General features: G+C 34.6%; 2 protein-coding genes across 2 annotated transcripts; both read right to left on the bottom strand.

The window, feature by feature from the left end:
• Nucleotides 1–1,954: 1,954 nt before the first annotated feature.
• Nucleotides 1,955–2,272, bottom strand: LOC134255360 (uncharacterized). Its single transcript, XM_062737879.1, has one exon. It carries the CDS (start codon nucleotides 2,270–2,272, stop codon nucleotides 1,955–1,957), a length of 318 nt encoding a protein of 105 aa, XP_062593863.1.
• Nucleotides 2,273–6,557: 4,285 nt separating this feature from the next.
• LOC134255356 (uncharacterized) lies at nucleotides 6,558–9,435 on the bottom strand. The gene is made up of 2 exons (XM_062737874.1): nucleotides 9,303–9,435; nucleotides 6,558–8,926 (listed from the first exon to the last, which is right to left on the bottom strand). Exon 2 carries the CDS (start codon nucleotides 8,759–8,761, stop codon nucleotides 7,442–7,444), a length of 1,320 nt encoding a protein of 439 aa, XP_062593858.1. The 5' UTR covers nucleotides 8,762–8,926; nucleotides 9,303–9,435; the 3' UTR covers nucleotides 6,558–7,441.
• Between the last annotated feature and the right edge of the window lie 8,576 nt (nucleotides 9,436–18,011).

Below are 18,011 nucleotides of genomic sequence, written 5' to 3'. Positions count from 1 at the left end.
CCAAGAGGAGGCAACTCGGGATTTTTGTATGAAAATATTCATTTTTTAAGGGAAAATAGTGTTTCACTTTGGTACATATAATGGTCTTTATATTCTTCATGTTTAATATCTTGAACATTGACTTTATTAATTTAAATGTAAATTTTGTTTATTGAATAATATTTACAATACACCTTGAGTGAATGGTAAAATAAATCGCGGAAGAAACAGGTTAATTTTTCATAAAAAAAAACCTGTTATACTTGCTTAATGTCCAATAATCTATTGACACATATGTAGTGTACACATTTACAGTGACTGGTAAAGGCCCATACAGAACATAATAATTGAAGCATGATAACACGTACAGTACTTAGATCACAACTATAGAAATGAATACAAACTTTTGAAATCCCTTCAGTGATGCAGTGAAGTCATCAGAGACTAGGTACGTATGACTAACACATTTTTTTCTAAAATAATATATTTGACATAAAAAGATATTTTACAAACCCTTTTACAACTGTATTTTCATTTTTGACTTTAACAAAATTGTATATGATATGGATTGTTTGGTTGAAACTACAGGAAAAGAAGATAATTTTGCTTTGAATATCTTCTCTGTGTTTCATATTTCGGACACAACAAAATGAAAAGTTTTTTCTTCTTTATTTTGAGGTTTTGACACACTTTACACAATTTAAAATTTCAATGAAACATATGGAGCTAACAATATAGTCTTCAAGCTCAAAAATCCACTAAAACAATACAATAGGAGCAGAGCAAACACGGACCTCCAAAACATCAGAGGTGGGATCATGTGCCATGGAGAAGTGAGCATCCCCTGCCTATCGGTCTCGCCCGCCATGTGATCCTATATTGTCATAGTCGGGAACTAGCGGAAAAATCCATCGTCAATTCAATATACAAATAATGGACTAACAATTATATTTTATAGTATGAAAAACAGCACACCTTGTCAAGGTCATTGTATCGACCATAGAACTTATGATGATGATAATATTAAGACCATTTAAAATAATTAAGTGAAATAAGGTCCTTATTATTACTAGTAACTATGTTTATCATCATCGTCCTTTACACCTTGTGGTGTGTAGGACAGCAACAACTTCCTCCACTATTGTCTATCCTGGGCTAGCCTTGTCAGTGATCCCCAGGTCTGGTGCATTGCTTTTATCTGGCCTTCAACTGTCCCTCGCCATGACGTTCTAGACCTCCCCCTCTTTCTTTTGCTCTCTGGCGTTCCAATACAGTGCTCTTCTAGTTGTTGACTGGGGGTCTTTTCGGAGAACATGTCCAATCTATCTCCATCGGCGTTTGGTTATATGGTACACATGTCCTCTTGTTTGCATCTGCTCAGCAGGTCTTCATTTGATATCTTCTCGGGTCAGAAAATCCCGAGTATTCGGCGGAGGCAGCTGGTATGGAAAGATCGTAGTTTGCTAAGATCTGTCTCTGTTCTTCTCCAGCACTCCGATCCATATAAAAGGAGAGTTGATACAACACAGCTTTGTTAAAGCTTCAGCCTGGTGCTATACTGTGCAGACCTCCAGTTGTTATTCATTTCTCTAAATACTCTCCTGGCCTTGCCCAGTCTGCTGCGGATGTCCTCCTTTGTGCCGCCCTCTGGTTAATGATACTACCCAGGTAAATAAAGTTATCTGTCTGGCGTAGTTCCTCGCCATTCACCCTAACAGGAGCAGGCGATTCCACATTAAGTGTCATTGTCTCTGTCTTCTTCGTACTGATGCGTAGTCCCACTTGCTGTCCGTAGATTTGCAGCCTGTTGGTCTTCTCTTGGATATGCTGGTGTGTGTGAGACATTAGCACAAGGTCATCCGCAAAGGCCAAGTGTTGAGAACAGGCCCCAGCGGACCCCCCTTGGAGAGTCTTCTGTTGTCTTCCGCATGACCCAATCGATGACCAAGTTGAACAATACTGCAGACATCAGGCATCATTGTCGGACCCCAGTTTTAACATCGAAGAAGGTGTCATTGTGTCCTACTGAGCATTTGAAGTTGTTATAAAAGCTCTTTATCAGGTGGACCATTTTGGATGGAATACCATAATGGCGTAGGATGCTCCAAAGACTATCGCGGTGTATGCTGTCAAATGCCCTTTCAAAGTCCACGAAGTTTACATACAGATGTCTCTGCCACTCTGTGCACTGCTCTATGATGTTACGGAGTGCAAAGAACTGGTCAATACATTCTCTATGTTTCCTAAATCCTGCTTGTTCTTTTCTCAATACATCATCAACAGCATCTGACATTCTTTTGATGATTATCTATATATTTATACGTCACCTGTAATAATGTGTCCAACAGGACTATAGTTATAGGATGAAGAAGAACATGAACACGATGTAGGATTATGTTTCAGATATTCGATATCCAGGCCATGTAAAGTTGTAACTAAAAAGTTTGGAAGCAATAGTCGATATATATTTGTAGGAAATACAAGGTGTAGTCTTTAATTAACTTGAAATTTGGTGGAATACAAGACTGGACCCTTTTGTGATTAAGAATATTACTAATATTAACCGCGTCAGTTCCTTTGTTGGCCTACCGGTATTGAAGTTGAAAGAAAAGACGGATTGTTTTGGGTGCATTTTCTTCAGTAAAACGTTGGGGTTTAATATATCTACCTTTCTCATTTCCTAAATCATGTATACTGAACCCAAATGACATTTACTATTAAAATTTTTCAAAGAAAAAAAAAATTACAGTTTTTTTTATATCCAAGAACCCTTTTTATCCTTTTTTTTCGACTAAATCATCAAGAACTGGATCACCAACGAGACGAACATTTCTGTTTTATATACTTGAATGTTTTACTCGAAAAAGACAATGGTGACAAACTTACAACTTATCTTATGATAACTATGATAATCGAAGACAAAATTTTCATTGGAATTATTGTCTTTATCGGTGTCACAATAAAACTTTCATACACGGTGTCTCCTTTTGCTCATTTATATCATATGAAAATCATCAGTTAGGTTTTTATCAAATTCGCAACAAACTGTACTCTGTCCCTTTGAAACTTTTACATAATAGACTTGAAAAGGCCAATGAAAATTCATATTTCGATTCCTTGACACCAGAATACAGGCTCGGATCTGTGTTTATGGATATTGCAAATCACACACTTTTTAAACCGCCACGTTTTACAGAAGGAAATATTCAATGCAGCGTAATCACCCGTTTTCCCCCTTAAACTTTCATATGCCAAAAAGGGATCTGAGGCGATTAATATAAGTAACATTTTAATCACAAAAGGATACAGTCAAGAATTCCACCATATTTCAAGATGAAGACTACACCTTGTATTTTCCTACACAGGGCCGTAGAAACCGGGGGGTGAGGGGTCGAGGGGGACCTCCCCCAATAGTTTTCCCACACAACTGAAAATGTTTGACTGTACCCCCAACTGAAATTGCTTCCTATACGCGGGCCTGCTACAAATATACACCTACCATTGCTTTCAAGCTTTTTAATTACAAGAAAACTTCGCAGAGTCTGCATATTGAATATCTGAAATGAAGGATATGGAGATAACGAACAATATTCAATATCAAAGTCCATAAAACAATACAAAATAGGAGCAGAGCAAACAGGGACCTCCAAAACATTAGAGGTGGGATCAGGTGCCATGGAAGTGTGTGCATCCCCTGCCGACCGGTCACATCCGCCGTGTGCTCCTTGTCATGATAGGGAAATAGAGGAAAAATCTGTCGTCAATTCAGTGTATAAATAATGGGCTAACAATTAGAATGAAAAACGTCAGCCAGCATTTGACTCAATGATAAATTGTATTTGCTGACAAGGTCATGGTATCGATCATAAAACTTACAAAATGATGACTTTAAACGAGACTGCTGATAGTCTTGTTTCATCAACTTGTTAGTCAATTATTTATTTACTTCGTTTTAGAAATTGTTCATACGTAGAGCATACTCAAGCGTATCGAATCAACTGAGACATGTAAACTCCGTTTGCAGGTGATGAAGGTATATTGCTGCATAAGTAAGGGAAGTCGACGATAGAAAAGTTAAAGTCATCACGTTCATCATAGAGCTTGGTTGTTAGTGAACCATTAGTGTCTTTTTCAAGTAAAATATCCAGGTATGAAACAGATTTGTCAGACTCTGTGGTATCTTTTATCTCAAGCTCACCAGGATATATCGTATCGACATAGGAATGGAAATTACCCTTGTACTACTACATATACTATGTATATATTCTTTTTTAACTATGTATATATTCTTTTTTAATCTAGTTTCTACATTCTTTTTTTTATATCTGTCTGTAAATATGTTTTATACAGGACCACAATGTAAACTAGTCATATGTACTAATTGTGCTATCCTGTCTAAATAAAAGAATTTATTATGTTGATTGACAATACGTCGTCGATATATCTAAATGTCGAGTTGAAGGCCACAGCAAGTGTTTTCTTCTTTTCATGCATAAGATTTTGCATAAATTCTGCTTCATATGAATACAAAAATAAGTCTGTTAATAACGGAGCGCAATTTGTACCCATGGGAATTCCAATAGATTGTTGGAAGACATGGTCTCCAAAAACCACATAGGTATTGTCAATCAGAAACCGAAGCATCTTTTTATGTCAACTTCATGATCAGAGTACTTGTGTGTGCAACCAGAATGTGTTTTGACAAAATAATTTTGCGAATGACCAAGGACGAGGTAAGTAAATTTACGAGTTCCATTTTCATTGAAAAAACATTTGTCAAAACATTTTAAAGCCTGGACTTTAAAAAGGTTTTTTCGAAACATTTCAGATAAAGTTTTAAAAGTGGTACAGTTTTTAAAACATTTGATTTTTGTAAAATCTTGTGATTTCAAATTTTCTGAAAGTTCCTTCAAGAATCTTATGATTAAATCCTTTTGGACACATTTTTCGGATATATTTTTGCACACTACTTTTTAAAATGTTTCTCTTTCACTAGCTGTTAATATCTAAAGATTTTTATATTACGTTTTAAAAACGTAAAAACATGAAATGAGGCTTGATTGATCATTAACTGGAACCTGCTATGTATCTTTATTTGTAAGGATTTTTATGAAGTTTCGGAATCCAATGTAGATATGGTAGTTCAAATTCATTGTGGTGCTTTGGGATCTTAAAAAAATATTCAAAACTGACACATGAATCTGAAGAATTTCTTCCTAAGGAAAGATATGGAAATAACGAACAGTATTCAATCTCAAAGTCCATAAAACAATTCAAAATAGGACAAAATAGGAGCAGAGCAAACACAGACCTCCGAAACATCAGAGGTGAGATCAGGTGCCATGGAGGAGTGAGCATCCCCTGCTGACCGGTCACACTCGCTGTGTGCTCCTTGTCATGATCGGGAAATAACGGGAAAATCCGTCGTCAATTCAGTGTATAAATAATGGACTAACAATAAGTACGAAAAAACGTCAGTCAGCATTTGACTCAATGATAAATTGTGTTTGCTGACAAGGTCATGGTATCGACCATAGAACTTACAAAATGATGACTTTAAACGAGACTGCTGATAGTCTTGTTTCACCAACTTGCTTGTCAATAATTTACCTCCTTTTAGAAATTGTTCATACGTAGAGCATGTTCTTGCGTATCGAATCAACTGAGATATATATACTCCGTATGCAGGTGATGAAGGTATATTGCTGCATAAGTAAGGGAAGTTGACGATAGAAAAGTTAAAGTCATCACGTTTATCATATAGCTTGGTTGTTAGATAACCATTAACGTCTTTTTCAAGTAAAATATCCAGGTATTAAACAGATATGTCAGACTCTGTGGTGTCTTTCTGACAAGAAGAAACCGGTGGATGGTACCGGTTGACGGATGGTCTTAATTCTCCACGGCTCCTGATCCTACTTTTGCCTTTTTTAGGAGTCTGCGTTTGTTTTGCTTCCGACTTGTTTTGTTTCATTGGACTCTTTAGCTTTATAACATTTTGCTATTTACATATTTCATTTGACATTGGATTTGCCCGTTTCCCCGATCATGAAAAAGATCACAGGTTTAACCAGTCGAAAAGATGCTTTTTCCTCCATGCAACCAAATCCCAGTTGTTATGGTTCTAGAGGTCAGTGTTTGCTCTGCATTGACTTCAATGGATTTTTAAGCTTGATCACTGTTCACTCATAAAATTATTTAAACATTGTATTGTAGAATTTAAGTCGTCTTCTACCAGTTTAATTTAGATTAATAAAATTGTCATTTTAATGACTAAATCTATGAATTGGAAAAAAAAATCTATTGGTATTTTGTAACATATGTAGAAGAGATGCAATTATTCTTGAATTGCATTTATTAGAAATTATTAATTTCTTTGTTCTTTCAGCAGTTATTTATAGTTGATTTCAAATCAACAAAGAATAACAGCAGAAAGAACAAAGAAAACACCCCCTTTAAAAACGTGATGCGCATGGAATGCTATCCATTTGAAAGAGTGTACTTGAGTTTTTAAGTCCACATTTTCTATTTTACATTAACAATAACGCCTTACAAAAAAGAGAAAAAACATTTACATATAATTTTATTAAACATTTATTAATAACAGTAGCCTATCCTAAATAACGTTATGATAAATCGGAGTAAAGAGTAGAAAATAAACGTAGGAAGCAGTGCTTGTCCTTTTACATGGATACTTTAAATCTTAACACTGATTCATCATTAGGAACAGAGATACACACTCAAACATCTTTGTACATTTTTTGTCCAACGAAGGTATGCATATTATGAGTGGAAAATCTTCAGAAGAAACCACTCCACGGCATGAAAACAGAGAAATCTCTCCTTAAAACATAAAGCGATTAGCTTTAAAACTTACCTTTGTACTATAAGTGTTCACATAAGGCCTTTTCTTCCATAGGCTGACAGGAAGACATTGTTTGTTTTTAAAGCATTATTTGATATCACCATTTCTCATTATGTTACTAGTATTACGGCTTTCAATTTTCATCAGAATTACAGATGTACAGTTTTTACTACTTCATAAAAACACAAAGAACGTTCATCAGGTCTCACATTCATTTTTCACACAAAATAGGAAGGATAAATGCATAATAAGTAGAAATTGCACACATATTCGACTACCTTTTAAAAAATGTTTATTAGAACATTGTCAGAGATATAACAGTTTTGCAAATTTCAAAAACTAGTGCGTGTAGTTACATTGTAACTGTAAACCTTTTCCATATCTGAAACGATAAATAACATTTCTATGACACAACACACTTCTAGCTTGTAATTGTAAACTCATACAACCAAGTAGCCAGATCAACAGCTGATGAAATTGTCTTCATTTACAATATCAGTGGCTACGGTCGCTAAAATAATATGTAAACGCTTTCACATCAGAATAACCATACTATCGACCAGACTATCAGTTGTATGTACAACACCAGAAGCCATACTACCAGCTAAAGTAATTGTAAACTCTTACAACGCCTGTAGCATTTCCCACCCACAATCGCCCCTCTCTATCAATCGCTATAGCACTGGGATTTTGAATTCCTTCGTCTTGTTCTATAAGAAACTGTAAAAAGCCTGTGTTTTTGTTCAGAAGGTGTACACAATCGTTGTTCCAGTCGGACACTATGATGTGTCCATAGTGGTCACATGTTAAATCGAGAGGATAGAAGGGACTCTCCAGCTCCTGCTGCGTTGGTCCTTCGTATTTGCATAACTCTTGGCCGTTTTCATCCATTAACATTATTTGACGTTTGTTGCTGTTTTCATAGTCTGAAAAGCAAATATTGTTGTCAGTTGTCAAAGTTATTCGGTGTGCATCATGGGGAGATATAGTCAATTCGGAAACAAGCGTCCCATCCAAGGAATATTTTGCGATTATATTCCGACGATTATCCTCCGTTGGCGGACCGGAACTTCCGTTTCTTTCTGTTCCACAAATATACACGCAGTCATTTTCAGTCAAGGTCATTCCACGAGAGAAAAAGGAAAGGTCAGCAAAAGTGGTGACCTTCAAACTTTGATCCACTTTTTTGATGGTTTGTCCATTGTAGCTTGAGACCAGGAGATCGCCAGTTTTTGTCAAAACGACGTGGTTGACGTTAATGTCAAGTTTAACATTGACTTTTTTGTCTCCACTTGTACTGTATAGATCGATTTCCTTGTTTCCCCACCCACAACACACCCAGGCTTCTGTGTCCGATATCGGAGCGATTGCGTGGATGTTGGCAGATGAACACTGGCCATGGCATTGGAATTCTGCTACCATTGAGAGTCTTATGTTTGGCACAGTATTCCGACGGTTTTTCAGAATTGAAGATGGAGGAGTTATTTGGTATATCTGCACAGACCCGCATAATTCTTTCATGAATTCGTCACTTAGGGTTTGACCAACTGTGAAATTCAAAGAAACATATTGAAACTCAGTCAGCCGGTGGATTTCTGGGAGGATACCGTCTTTCCCATGAATGTTGTTCTGTTTTTTCTTCACAGTGTCTTCCTCGTCTATTTCCTCTGTCACCCGATTTATAATGTTCAACAGATCTTGCTCATGTGTGTCAAGTCTTTTCATTTCCTTGGATATAACGCTCCCCGTCCATTTCAAGAGAAATCCACAAGCTCTGTCTACCGCGTCATGGAGAGCTTTAGTTCGCGCCATAATGTCCGAGTTGACATGTTTGACGTTTTTCCGAAGTCTTGTCTTCTGTTCAACCGTTTCTGACAGAGTTAATTCCAACAGAGGAAGAAATTGTGTGTAATTCATTGCCTCTGTTTGGTCCAATACAGAAAAATGTTCCCAAACATTTTTACAAATCTGTTTCCCAAATTACAAGCGTTGTTGCTTATCTTCACTAGAAGTGTCCTCCCTTTCTTGATTAGTTGCGATTGATTTTTGTTTGCTGTAACATTTTTCTGAGGTTCGTCAGCCCTACAAAGTATGTAGAATTAATGTTGACATTCCGTACAATAAGTGGAGAGATTCTGATCACATGCTTATTAGAGGACCCTGATTGGTAAAAAGACTCAGAAAGTCTGCATCTGACAGTGTACAAATAGGCAAGTCATCGCAATATTAGAAAACAAGTAGCATACGTTTTCCTATAGAAGAAGAATCAAATAATTCTGATCTTTATATATAAACATTACGCTTTCCTGTTATAAAGATGAATATATGCATTAATTAACTGAGACTCTAAAACAGGCTCATTTAGTTGTCAGAAAATATTTGTCTTCTCTGATATTAGCAGTAAGTACATAGTATAGTGACATAATCGTATGTATACATTGTATATCAAATAACTTACCGACAACATGATGCAGTGGGTTACAGATGTATTAAGTGATCAATAAACACAACATCCTCTTTACACGCGCCCAAACCCCGCAGGTATTGTTTACATATGAATACACTATTGCAGCAAAGAACCCCGACAATGCAGATAATAAGCCTGAAACATAAAAGCAATGAAAAAGGCATCTCTAGAATTAAGGGATCGTGTGTATGTATGTCAAGAATTAAACAGCATATTACATATTTAACGTCCAAATCATGATCACAAATATGCAAACAAAACAGTGTACATTGTTAAATGACAATATTAATAACTTCACATTGATTTACAACTATCAAAAAAAAATTAAGTAAAATGAAGTAAAAACTAAGTGATAACTTAAAAATCATTCTTATTCAAATATGACATTTTACTTACATGTAAAATGTCTACCCTTGTTTACCAACTGTTGACCGGACTGGTGGGTTGTCAGCGTGCAATATACGTACGAACTGGTCACTTCCTGTTTCCCTGCACAGTAAACTAGTACCGCACTGTGTAAACAACTACAAAGAAAGAGAGAAATTTACAACAAGGGATATCACTTTCCTCCTTGGCAAACTAACACGAATAGACATAAATTTCCCGACTACCTGCATGATTTGTGCAATGTTTCTGTGTATTGGCTGCCGTGCTGAAAGGAATTGACAATAGCAATTAATAAAAGGAGTCGAAGAGAACGTTGATTATCGATAACATCTGACTGATCTGCAGAATTAAGTGTAAAGTTTCATTTTGAGAAAGCCCTGCTATTTAATTATATAAATTAATAATGATATCTAAATGTCGTTCGAACACATAATCCAATATTTATAATTCGTATATATTCCCCGGAGAAGAAAAGATCGAAGGCTTGGTATAAATTTACGAAGACCGCGACATTTCCGATATTTCAAATTTGACGAAACACTCAAATGATATTGTTAAGAAAATATTTTTTTTAACTAGAAACAAGAATGTCATCATTTCTTAAGTCGATAAAATGAGCTTGTAAGCAAATACAATTTATCATTAGTTCAACGCTGACTGACTTTTTTCATACTTATTGTTAGGACATTATTCATACAGTGAATTGACAACGGATTTTTTCGTTATTTCCTGATCATGACAAGGAGCACGCGGTGGGTGTGACAGGTCGGCAGGGGATGCTTACTCTTCCATGGCACCTGATCCCACCTATGATGTTTTGGATGTACATGTTTGCACCGTTCCTATTTTGTATTGTTTAACGGGCTTTTGAGTTCGATTACTGTTCGTTGTCTTCAAATATTTCATACAAACAGTAACCGACACCCCACCCACCCCATAAAAAGAAGAAAATTTTATATGAAACCAAGATTTAGTGGGTGAAATAGATTAACTCTAAAAATTGTTAACACATTTATCACGCTGTAGATTCCAGTCTATTTATAAATTAAAATCAAAGGGTAAATCACTGTAAATGTTTATGCAAAAAAGATCCATGGAAATTAAGCAGCGTAGAGATATTTCTTTAAAAATAGATTTAAATTTCTTTACTGCCACATACAATTTTAAGTTCGCCCAAAGTGAAAGAAGTCACAGCCAGTATTTACTGATACATATTATTCTTTATATCAACAAAATGATGCTAACACACTCAAAAAGTACATGCCATTTTTAAAAACAATATAAACTGTAAATTAAGCGTATTTCTGGAATAGACACAATATTCATACTATCATGTTGTAAATTTTGAATACTAGTAAAGTGAACCATGTTTTAAAAGTTGTGACCCCAGTCCAAGTTATTGTTGTCTAGAGGAATGCGTGTCATTGAAGGTTACTAACTTTTACTGGTCATTACCATGGCTTCCTGTATTGCTAGATTCGCAATTTTCAATAGCGACATAAACAATAACAACAACAAATAACAAGAGGCCCACGGGCCTTATAGGTCACCTGAGTATCATGTAACAACTTTCCAGCGATTGTATTTGGTTCGTGTTTTAAGCCAAAAGCAATGAAATTCACAAATTTTGAAAGAGGCACCATTGCTTATCAAAGGGCAGATTTCAAAGCATTAATTTATTTTTAGTCAAAGTACCCCCCTGGTACCCCTGACCCAGCAACCTTGAAATTATCTATTTTGAAAGAGGCCCCTTTCTTCATTATAAAGCCAGCATTAGTTTTTAGCCGGGCTTATTTCTCAAAGAGCAATTACTGGCTTATGTGATCCTGTTCAAGGCAGGATGTTGACCCCATAGTCGCCATTTTAAAGTTACGTGCAAAAATATAGTTCTTACTCTCAACTGCTTTTGAGATAATACAAACGCTAAATAAAGCAACAAAAATAAAACGAAGTTTTATCTATATAAAATAAACATTAGTAGTAATGACTTTGAAAACTTCATAAGTCAAAGAACATAGTTCATTAGCGTAAGGATTTTTGATAATCAGTGTTACCGTAGTTCTCTACACATACGAGGTAAAGGAGGAGAGGGAAACAGACTGGTCTGTTTGTTTACATTCAGCTGCGGTACCAGATTAATTCTGATTCTGACAAAATCGGACCGTGGTATTAGGATTGCAAAACTTACTGTCAGTGTCTTATCATTTATATTGATAGTTTTAAATATTTTTTTCATCAGAATATAAAAGTGATTCATGTAAGAAATCCATTCTACTCTGTAAATGAGCCCGGCTCTCTGTACTTCTGAGTACTTTGATTATGTTTAGGTTTAGTTATGAACATGAGAATAAAAATGTTCCGAAGGAGAAGGAAATAAAATATTTTTTTTTTTGATAAATCAATTATTAACATTTCTACATTCTTTTTTATGCTTTCCTAATAGGCTCCTTACCACTGGACACATAATGCTTACAAATAGGAAAGTAGAACATTTAATTGCTTATTTCATCATCTGCCAGTTTGGGCCAGTTATATAAATTTTGTGATGTTGATCGAAGTATATTTTAAAAAATCAATTCTTTAAAAGTCTTTCAATATATCTTCATTTTTTAATATGTGTTAGGTGAATGTGTAGACATTGTTCTAAAATTTACTTGATGCCTAAAATTATAATTCCTATCATAAAACAGACAGGGAGTATTGGGAAGTAGAGTCAACATTTTTTCAATTAAGTGTAAAATAATTTTTCTGGCTGATACAAATGATACTACATGCCTGTATATATTTGTATATTCTTGCCTTTTAATAGTTGATTTTTTTTTTTAATTTCTTCAGGTTATTATTTCTTCCTCAAATGGACTTCACTTCTCCCATAGTTTTATTCATTATATCTGATGCATAAGCAACCCTTTTCTGAAGAATGATGCTTAGACTGTAAGCTATAACAGAGACCTAAACAATGTCCCTGGCAATATGCAATAGCTACCACGGGCAGTTTAAAACATGGGGGAGGGAAAAAAAAATTACAGTTACTTTTGAAACGAATACATAATTATCTCACCAGCATGTCATTGTGCAACAAAGTCGTCAGCATTTTATTTGTCCTTTGAACGGGGGAAACGTTTTGAATGGTACTCTTATCGATGAATTTTACACTAAACCAAGCTATCTAGATCTAGCTTTATTTACCCGCTGTTTCAGAAAACCGGAAGTGCGAGTTCAGAAATTTGATATCTCGATCCCGACTCAAATTTGACATCGGAAAGAAAATTTTTTTTATTTTTTTCTCTGAAAATTCAAAATCTTGAGCGGAGGGTTTGTAAAACTGAATATAGAATAAATCCTGGCCTTCAATATGTAATTAGATCATTAGCATATTAACCAGGAGCAAAGGATACGATGTTCAAAGAATTCATGCATTTCACTATATAATCATTAGAGCCCCACCCTAAAACAAGAACCCCTGACCCTGGGGCCATAAAATTCACAATTTTGGTAGAGGCACTCTTGCTCATCATAACTATGTATTGTACTTAGTTAGTTTATTTAATACCCAGGAGCAGAGAAGAAGATTTTCAAAGATTTCATGTATTTTCACTATATAACCAATAGAGCCCCGCCCTAACACCAGAACACCTGACCCTGGGTTCATAAAATTCACAATTTTGGTAGAGGCACTCTTGCTCATCATAACTATGTACTTAGTTGGTTTATTTAATACCCAGGAGCAGAGAAGAAGATTTTCAAAGAAATAATGCATTTTCACTACCTACTTATTTAGCCCCGCCCTAGCACTAGAACCCCTGACCCCAGGGCCATGAATTTCACAATTTTGGTAGAGGACTCATTGCTGATTACAATCATCCACACAGTTTGACTGCTTGATGTCCAGGAGTAAAGAAGAAGATTTTTGAAGATTGCATTAATTTTAGTGGTTTTGGCCCCACCCCTCAGGCCCCAGGGGGGTAGGGATCATGAAATTCACAATTTTTGTTCCCCTTCACCCATAGATGCTTTGTGCCAAATTTGGTTGAAATTGGTTCAGTGGTTGCAGAGAAGAAGCTGAAAATGTTCAAATGTTAACGCACGACGCACGACGCACGACGAACGACGACAGACGAAAACGGATAGCAATAGGTCACCTGAGTTTACTCAGGTGACCTAAAAATGAAATCAATTTTGGCACCTTTTTTGCCTACGGAAATACGACAATGTGCAGTGGAGTTTGGTTGACAAACCTTTCAAATAATAACTTTACTAAAATAAATTAAGGTGGAATTTTTGTAGAAATCCCACACCATAATTCATCATTTCTATCTCATTCATCATTGAGAATTAAAATATTTCAAGAAACATAAACATAAAAAAACCATGACTTAAAGAAAAATACATGAGATTATGAGTATCATATTCTGTTTTTTTTTTTTTTTAATGAGATAACGAACAGAATTTAAGCTCAATAGTCATTTAAACAATACAATTTAGGAGCAGACATGGGCCTCTAAAACAATAAATGTGAGATCAGATGCAATGAAGGAGTAAACATTCCCTGTCGAGCGGTTACACCCGTCGAATGCTCTTTGTCATGATCGGGAAATGTCGGGAAAATCTGTTGAAAATTCAGTGTGTAAAAATGGCCGAACATTAAGTGTGAATAACTTCAGTCAGCATTTGACTCAATGATAAATTGTATTTGCTGACAAGGTTATTTTATCCACCAAAGAACTTACAAAATGACGACTTTAAAAGGAATTGTAAATAGTGTTGTTGTTTTTTTTTATTAATATGTTTGTCAATAACTTACTTCGTTTTAAAAACTGTTCATCTATACCATTACATGTCTTTTTCAAGTGAAATATCTAAATATGAAATAGATGTGTTTGTTCTGTAGTATCTTTTATCTCATATCTTGAAAATAACCACTGTTAATTGAAAGTTTGTCGTCGATATATCTAAAAATCGAGTTGAAGTCCTCAACAAATGTTCTTTTATTTCTTTAATTTTACTTCATGTCGAGGATTTTTGTAAAATATATTTTTAACATCATCATGAAAATATTTTTTGTGAATTTGAGATATTTTAGTATTGTAAATGGACTGCTCTTTTCTAGGAAGCTAGCTAGATCTTATTTATGTGGTTTGATTTCTTTTGATTTTCTTTCAATTATTTTGTTTAATTCATTTTGTACCAAGTTGCTAGATTTATTTTGAAGGACTTTTCATATGATAATTTTAATAAAATTTTTAAATTTTTTTCCATGAAGTAATATTCAATAAAATAAAAGTAAATCTATATAAGCCTAAGTTTGCTATCAAAATAGCTAAACCCGGGGAGTGTTAGAATAAGAGTAACTTGTTAGCTCTCCATGATGTTTAAATCTCGACAGCATGTTAAAGTTAAGTGACAAAAAACGACTTTTAAATTTTATGTATTATATTTGCGTATAACCATGCAGCTTATTTTCATAACATTGCATTTTAATTGAGTACATGCTTATTCTCCTCTCCTTCTCCACTCCGCGTCTAAGGTTGTCTGATGTTTACAGACGACAAAACAAGTGTTTATCTGAGTTTTCAATCAACTCCACATTAGCATTTTCTTCATTTTTTTAAGTTCGTTTCTCAGTGAACTAAACAATTTTTTTTTCAAATAATCCTTTAATTATTGATATATTTCGTTCATTTGAAAATAAATCAAATTTCTTGTAATTTTAAAAATTCCTTATTTTAAACGAGACTTTCAATATTTTTATCATTCTAGCACTCTCTTTAGATTTATGCGACTTGAATTTTATCCTTAGTGTTATATCAAATTATATAATAAAAAAACAGTGACTTACCATAAATAAAGTATGTTTATATCTGGCAAGTTATATTTACGATGTATTCTCAAATATATCAGGTCAGTTCAAGAGAATGATCCGTAACAAACGAGCACACTTGGTTGATTTTCACCTGAATATTTTCATTGATGCGATCTGCGTGCCTTGTGATGCGTATCGTCAGCCAGGTTAAGTCGTGACCCCAGTCAAAGTTGCCTAGAGGAATACCTGTCATTGAAGGTCGTATGTAGGTCAATGTTCATTACTGGTCATTATCATAATTTTATGCAATATCCCAAGAATGCTAATCCAAGAAGGCTATTTTTGTAGAAATATGTGAAAATATATTTGAAATTAGCAAGGTACACTTGAAATTTTCTCCGACCTAGATTCAATTTTAACTTTTTTGCCCTAGGTATGGTATGATGTACAATTTAGGTTTACGCCCCTACGTTTAGCTGACACGGTACCACTACGGTGTTTTCGGATGAACATCTTTTTAGTGATTTAATGCGATAAACCATAAATTCAATTTAAAAAAGAACAATGAATAGTTCAGAAACCGTAAATGTAAATTTTTGACCTGCATTTTATGTCTAATTTTTCACCTTAGGTATGCTTTAGTAAAATGTCAGTCTTATACTATACACTCAAGTAATATCGTGCGATTATTATTTTAAAAATGACAAAATGCACGTGATGTTGAGATTTAAAAAGAATCAACGTGGATTGGATTATCCCGCTTTGTATATAGTGTATATTTTTATAATAATGTATTGTCATAAGTAAAAAATGAAATTCAAAAGTAGTTGTATTTTTATTGTAAATCAATGGCTTTTTATGTGCAATTGTTTTTTGTTTTTTTTTTTTTTTTTTTTTGTTTTTTTGTGAAAAAGTGTTGTGTGAGTTGTATCAGTAATACAAATAAAGGTAAAAATTTTGTATCAGTGTTGAAAAAAATATCAGCAGTATTATGTATCATAAAGACAGATGATACAAACAAACTTTTGTCAAAAATTTTGAAAATTACAACTTGGGTCACGTTTTAATGAATGAAATGAAAATGTTTTACCGCGTAGTTTTTAATTTTTTATTCAAAATTGCACAAAAATGGAATTTGAAGTGAAAAGTATTTGTATAGAATAATAAGGATGGTTTCAGAAGGGTAGAATTTCGAATGTCATAACAAAGTCTGACACATCTGTTTGATAATTGGATATTTTACTTGAAAAAGACGTTAATGGTAATATATTTCCATTTCTAATTTTTTCTCTCTATGATAACTCTTTGAAAGTTATCGGAGTTAATTTCTTGATAATTCTACCGGAATGCAAATTAGGCAGTTCAATAGGTCAGGAGCTAAGGAGGCCTAATATGGATGCAAATCTCGTGCGCATCTGTCTCTGAGTCTGACGCTAAGGAGGCCAAATATGCATGAAAATCTCGTGCGGCTGCAGTTGTGTTTGACGTCAGTGGATGAGGACTATTGAAATTGGGATGGGAATCCTCGTGTAATTTAAATCTATGTCTGCATTTTTAAAATCTAAATCTACAATTTTATTTCACAATGAAATGGAAATATAAGACATTGCTAGCATAGTATGTCAGGGACATCAACAATAGTGGGAAACATGAGATAATTTCTGCATAACGGGCGAAGCCCGTTATGCAAATTATCCCATGTTTCCCACTATTGTTGATGCCCTGGCATACTATGCTAACTAGACAGTGATTCCTTATTTAACAACTAATTAAGCTCTACTATATACGTGATGACTTTAACTTATTATCGTCAGCTTCCCTTACTTATACAGTAATATTCCTTCATCACCTGCATACGGCTTTTATATATCTCAGTTGATTCTATATGCAAGGGCATGCTCTACGTTTGAAAAATTTCTAAAACGAGGTAAATTATTGCGAAACAAGTTGATGAGATAAGAATATCAGAAGCCTCGTTTAAAGTAATCATTTCATAAGTTCTGTGGTCGATACAATGACCTTGTCAGCAAATACAATTTATCATTGAGTCAAATGCTGACTGACGTTTTTCATACCAATTGTAAGTCCATTATTTATACACTGAAATGATCTGAGTGTGACCAGTCGAAGGGGATGCTCACTCCTCCATGACACCTGATCCCACCTCTGATGTTTTGGAGCTCTGTGTTTGCTCTGCTCCTATTTTGTATTGTTTTATGGACTTTGATATTGAATACTGTTCGTTATCTCCATATCCTTCATCAATCAATCCAACAGTCTTTTGGAATTCAAATGTACATTAATCGTGCTTCTTTATTCGACGAAATATTTTCATATGCCAATCAGGCAAAATTTATTCTAGAATTCTGCTTGCTATGCCCTTTAACATAACGACCTTCGATCGTTTTCAATTCAACCTATCATTGGGTCCTTTGATTTTATACTGTCTTCTTTAACATCTACATCCATACTGAAGAATACTGCTTTCGATGTATTTTCATGAAATATAT

Source organism: Saccostrea cucullata, unplaced genomic scaffold, assembly GCF_032062105.1.
Source record: "Saccostrea cucullata isolate Sc308-1 unplaced genomic scaffold, CSIRO_AGI_Scuc_v1 ctg975, whole genome shotgun sequence".
NCBI lineage: Eukaryota > Metazoa > Mollusca > Bivalvia > Ostreida > Ostreidae > Saccostrea > Saccostrea cuccullata.
The sequence above is the reverse complement of the archived record's forward strand: the minus strand, read 5'-3'. Positions and strand labels throughout refer to the sequence as shown.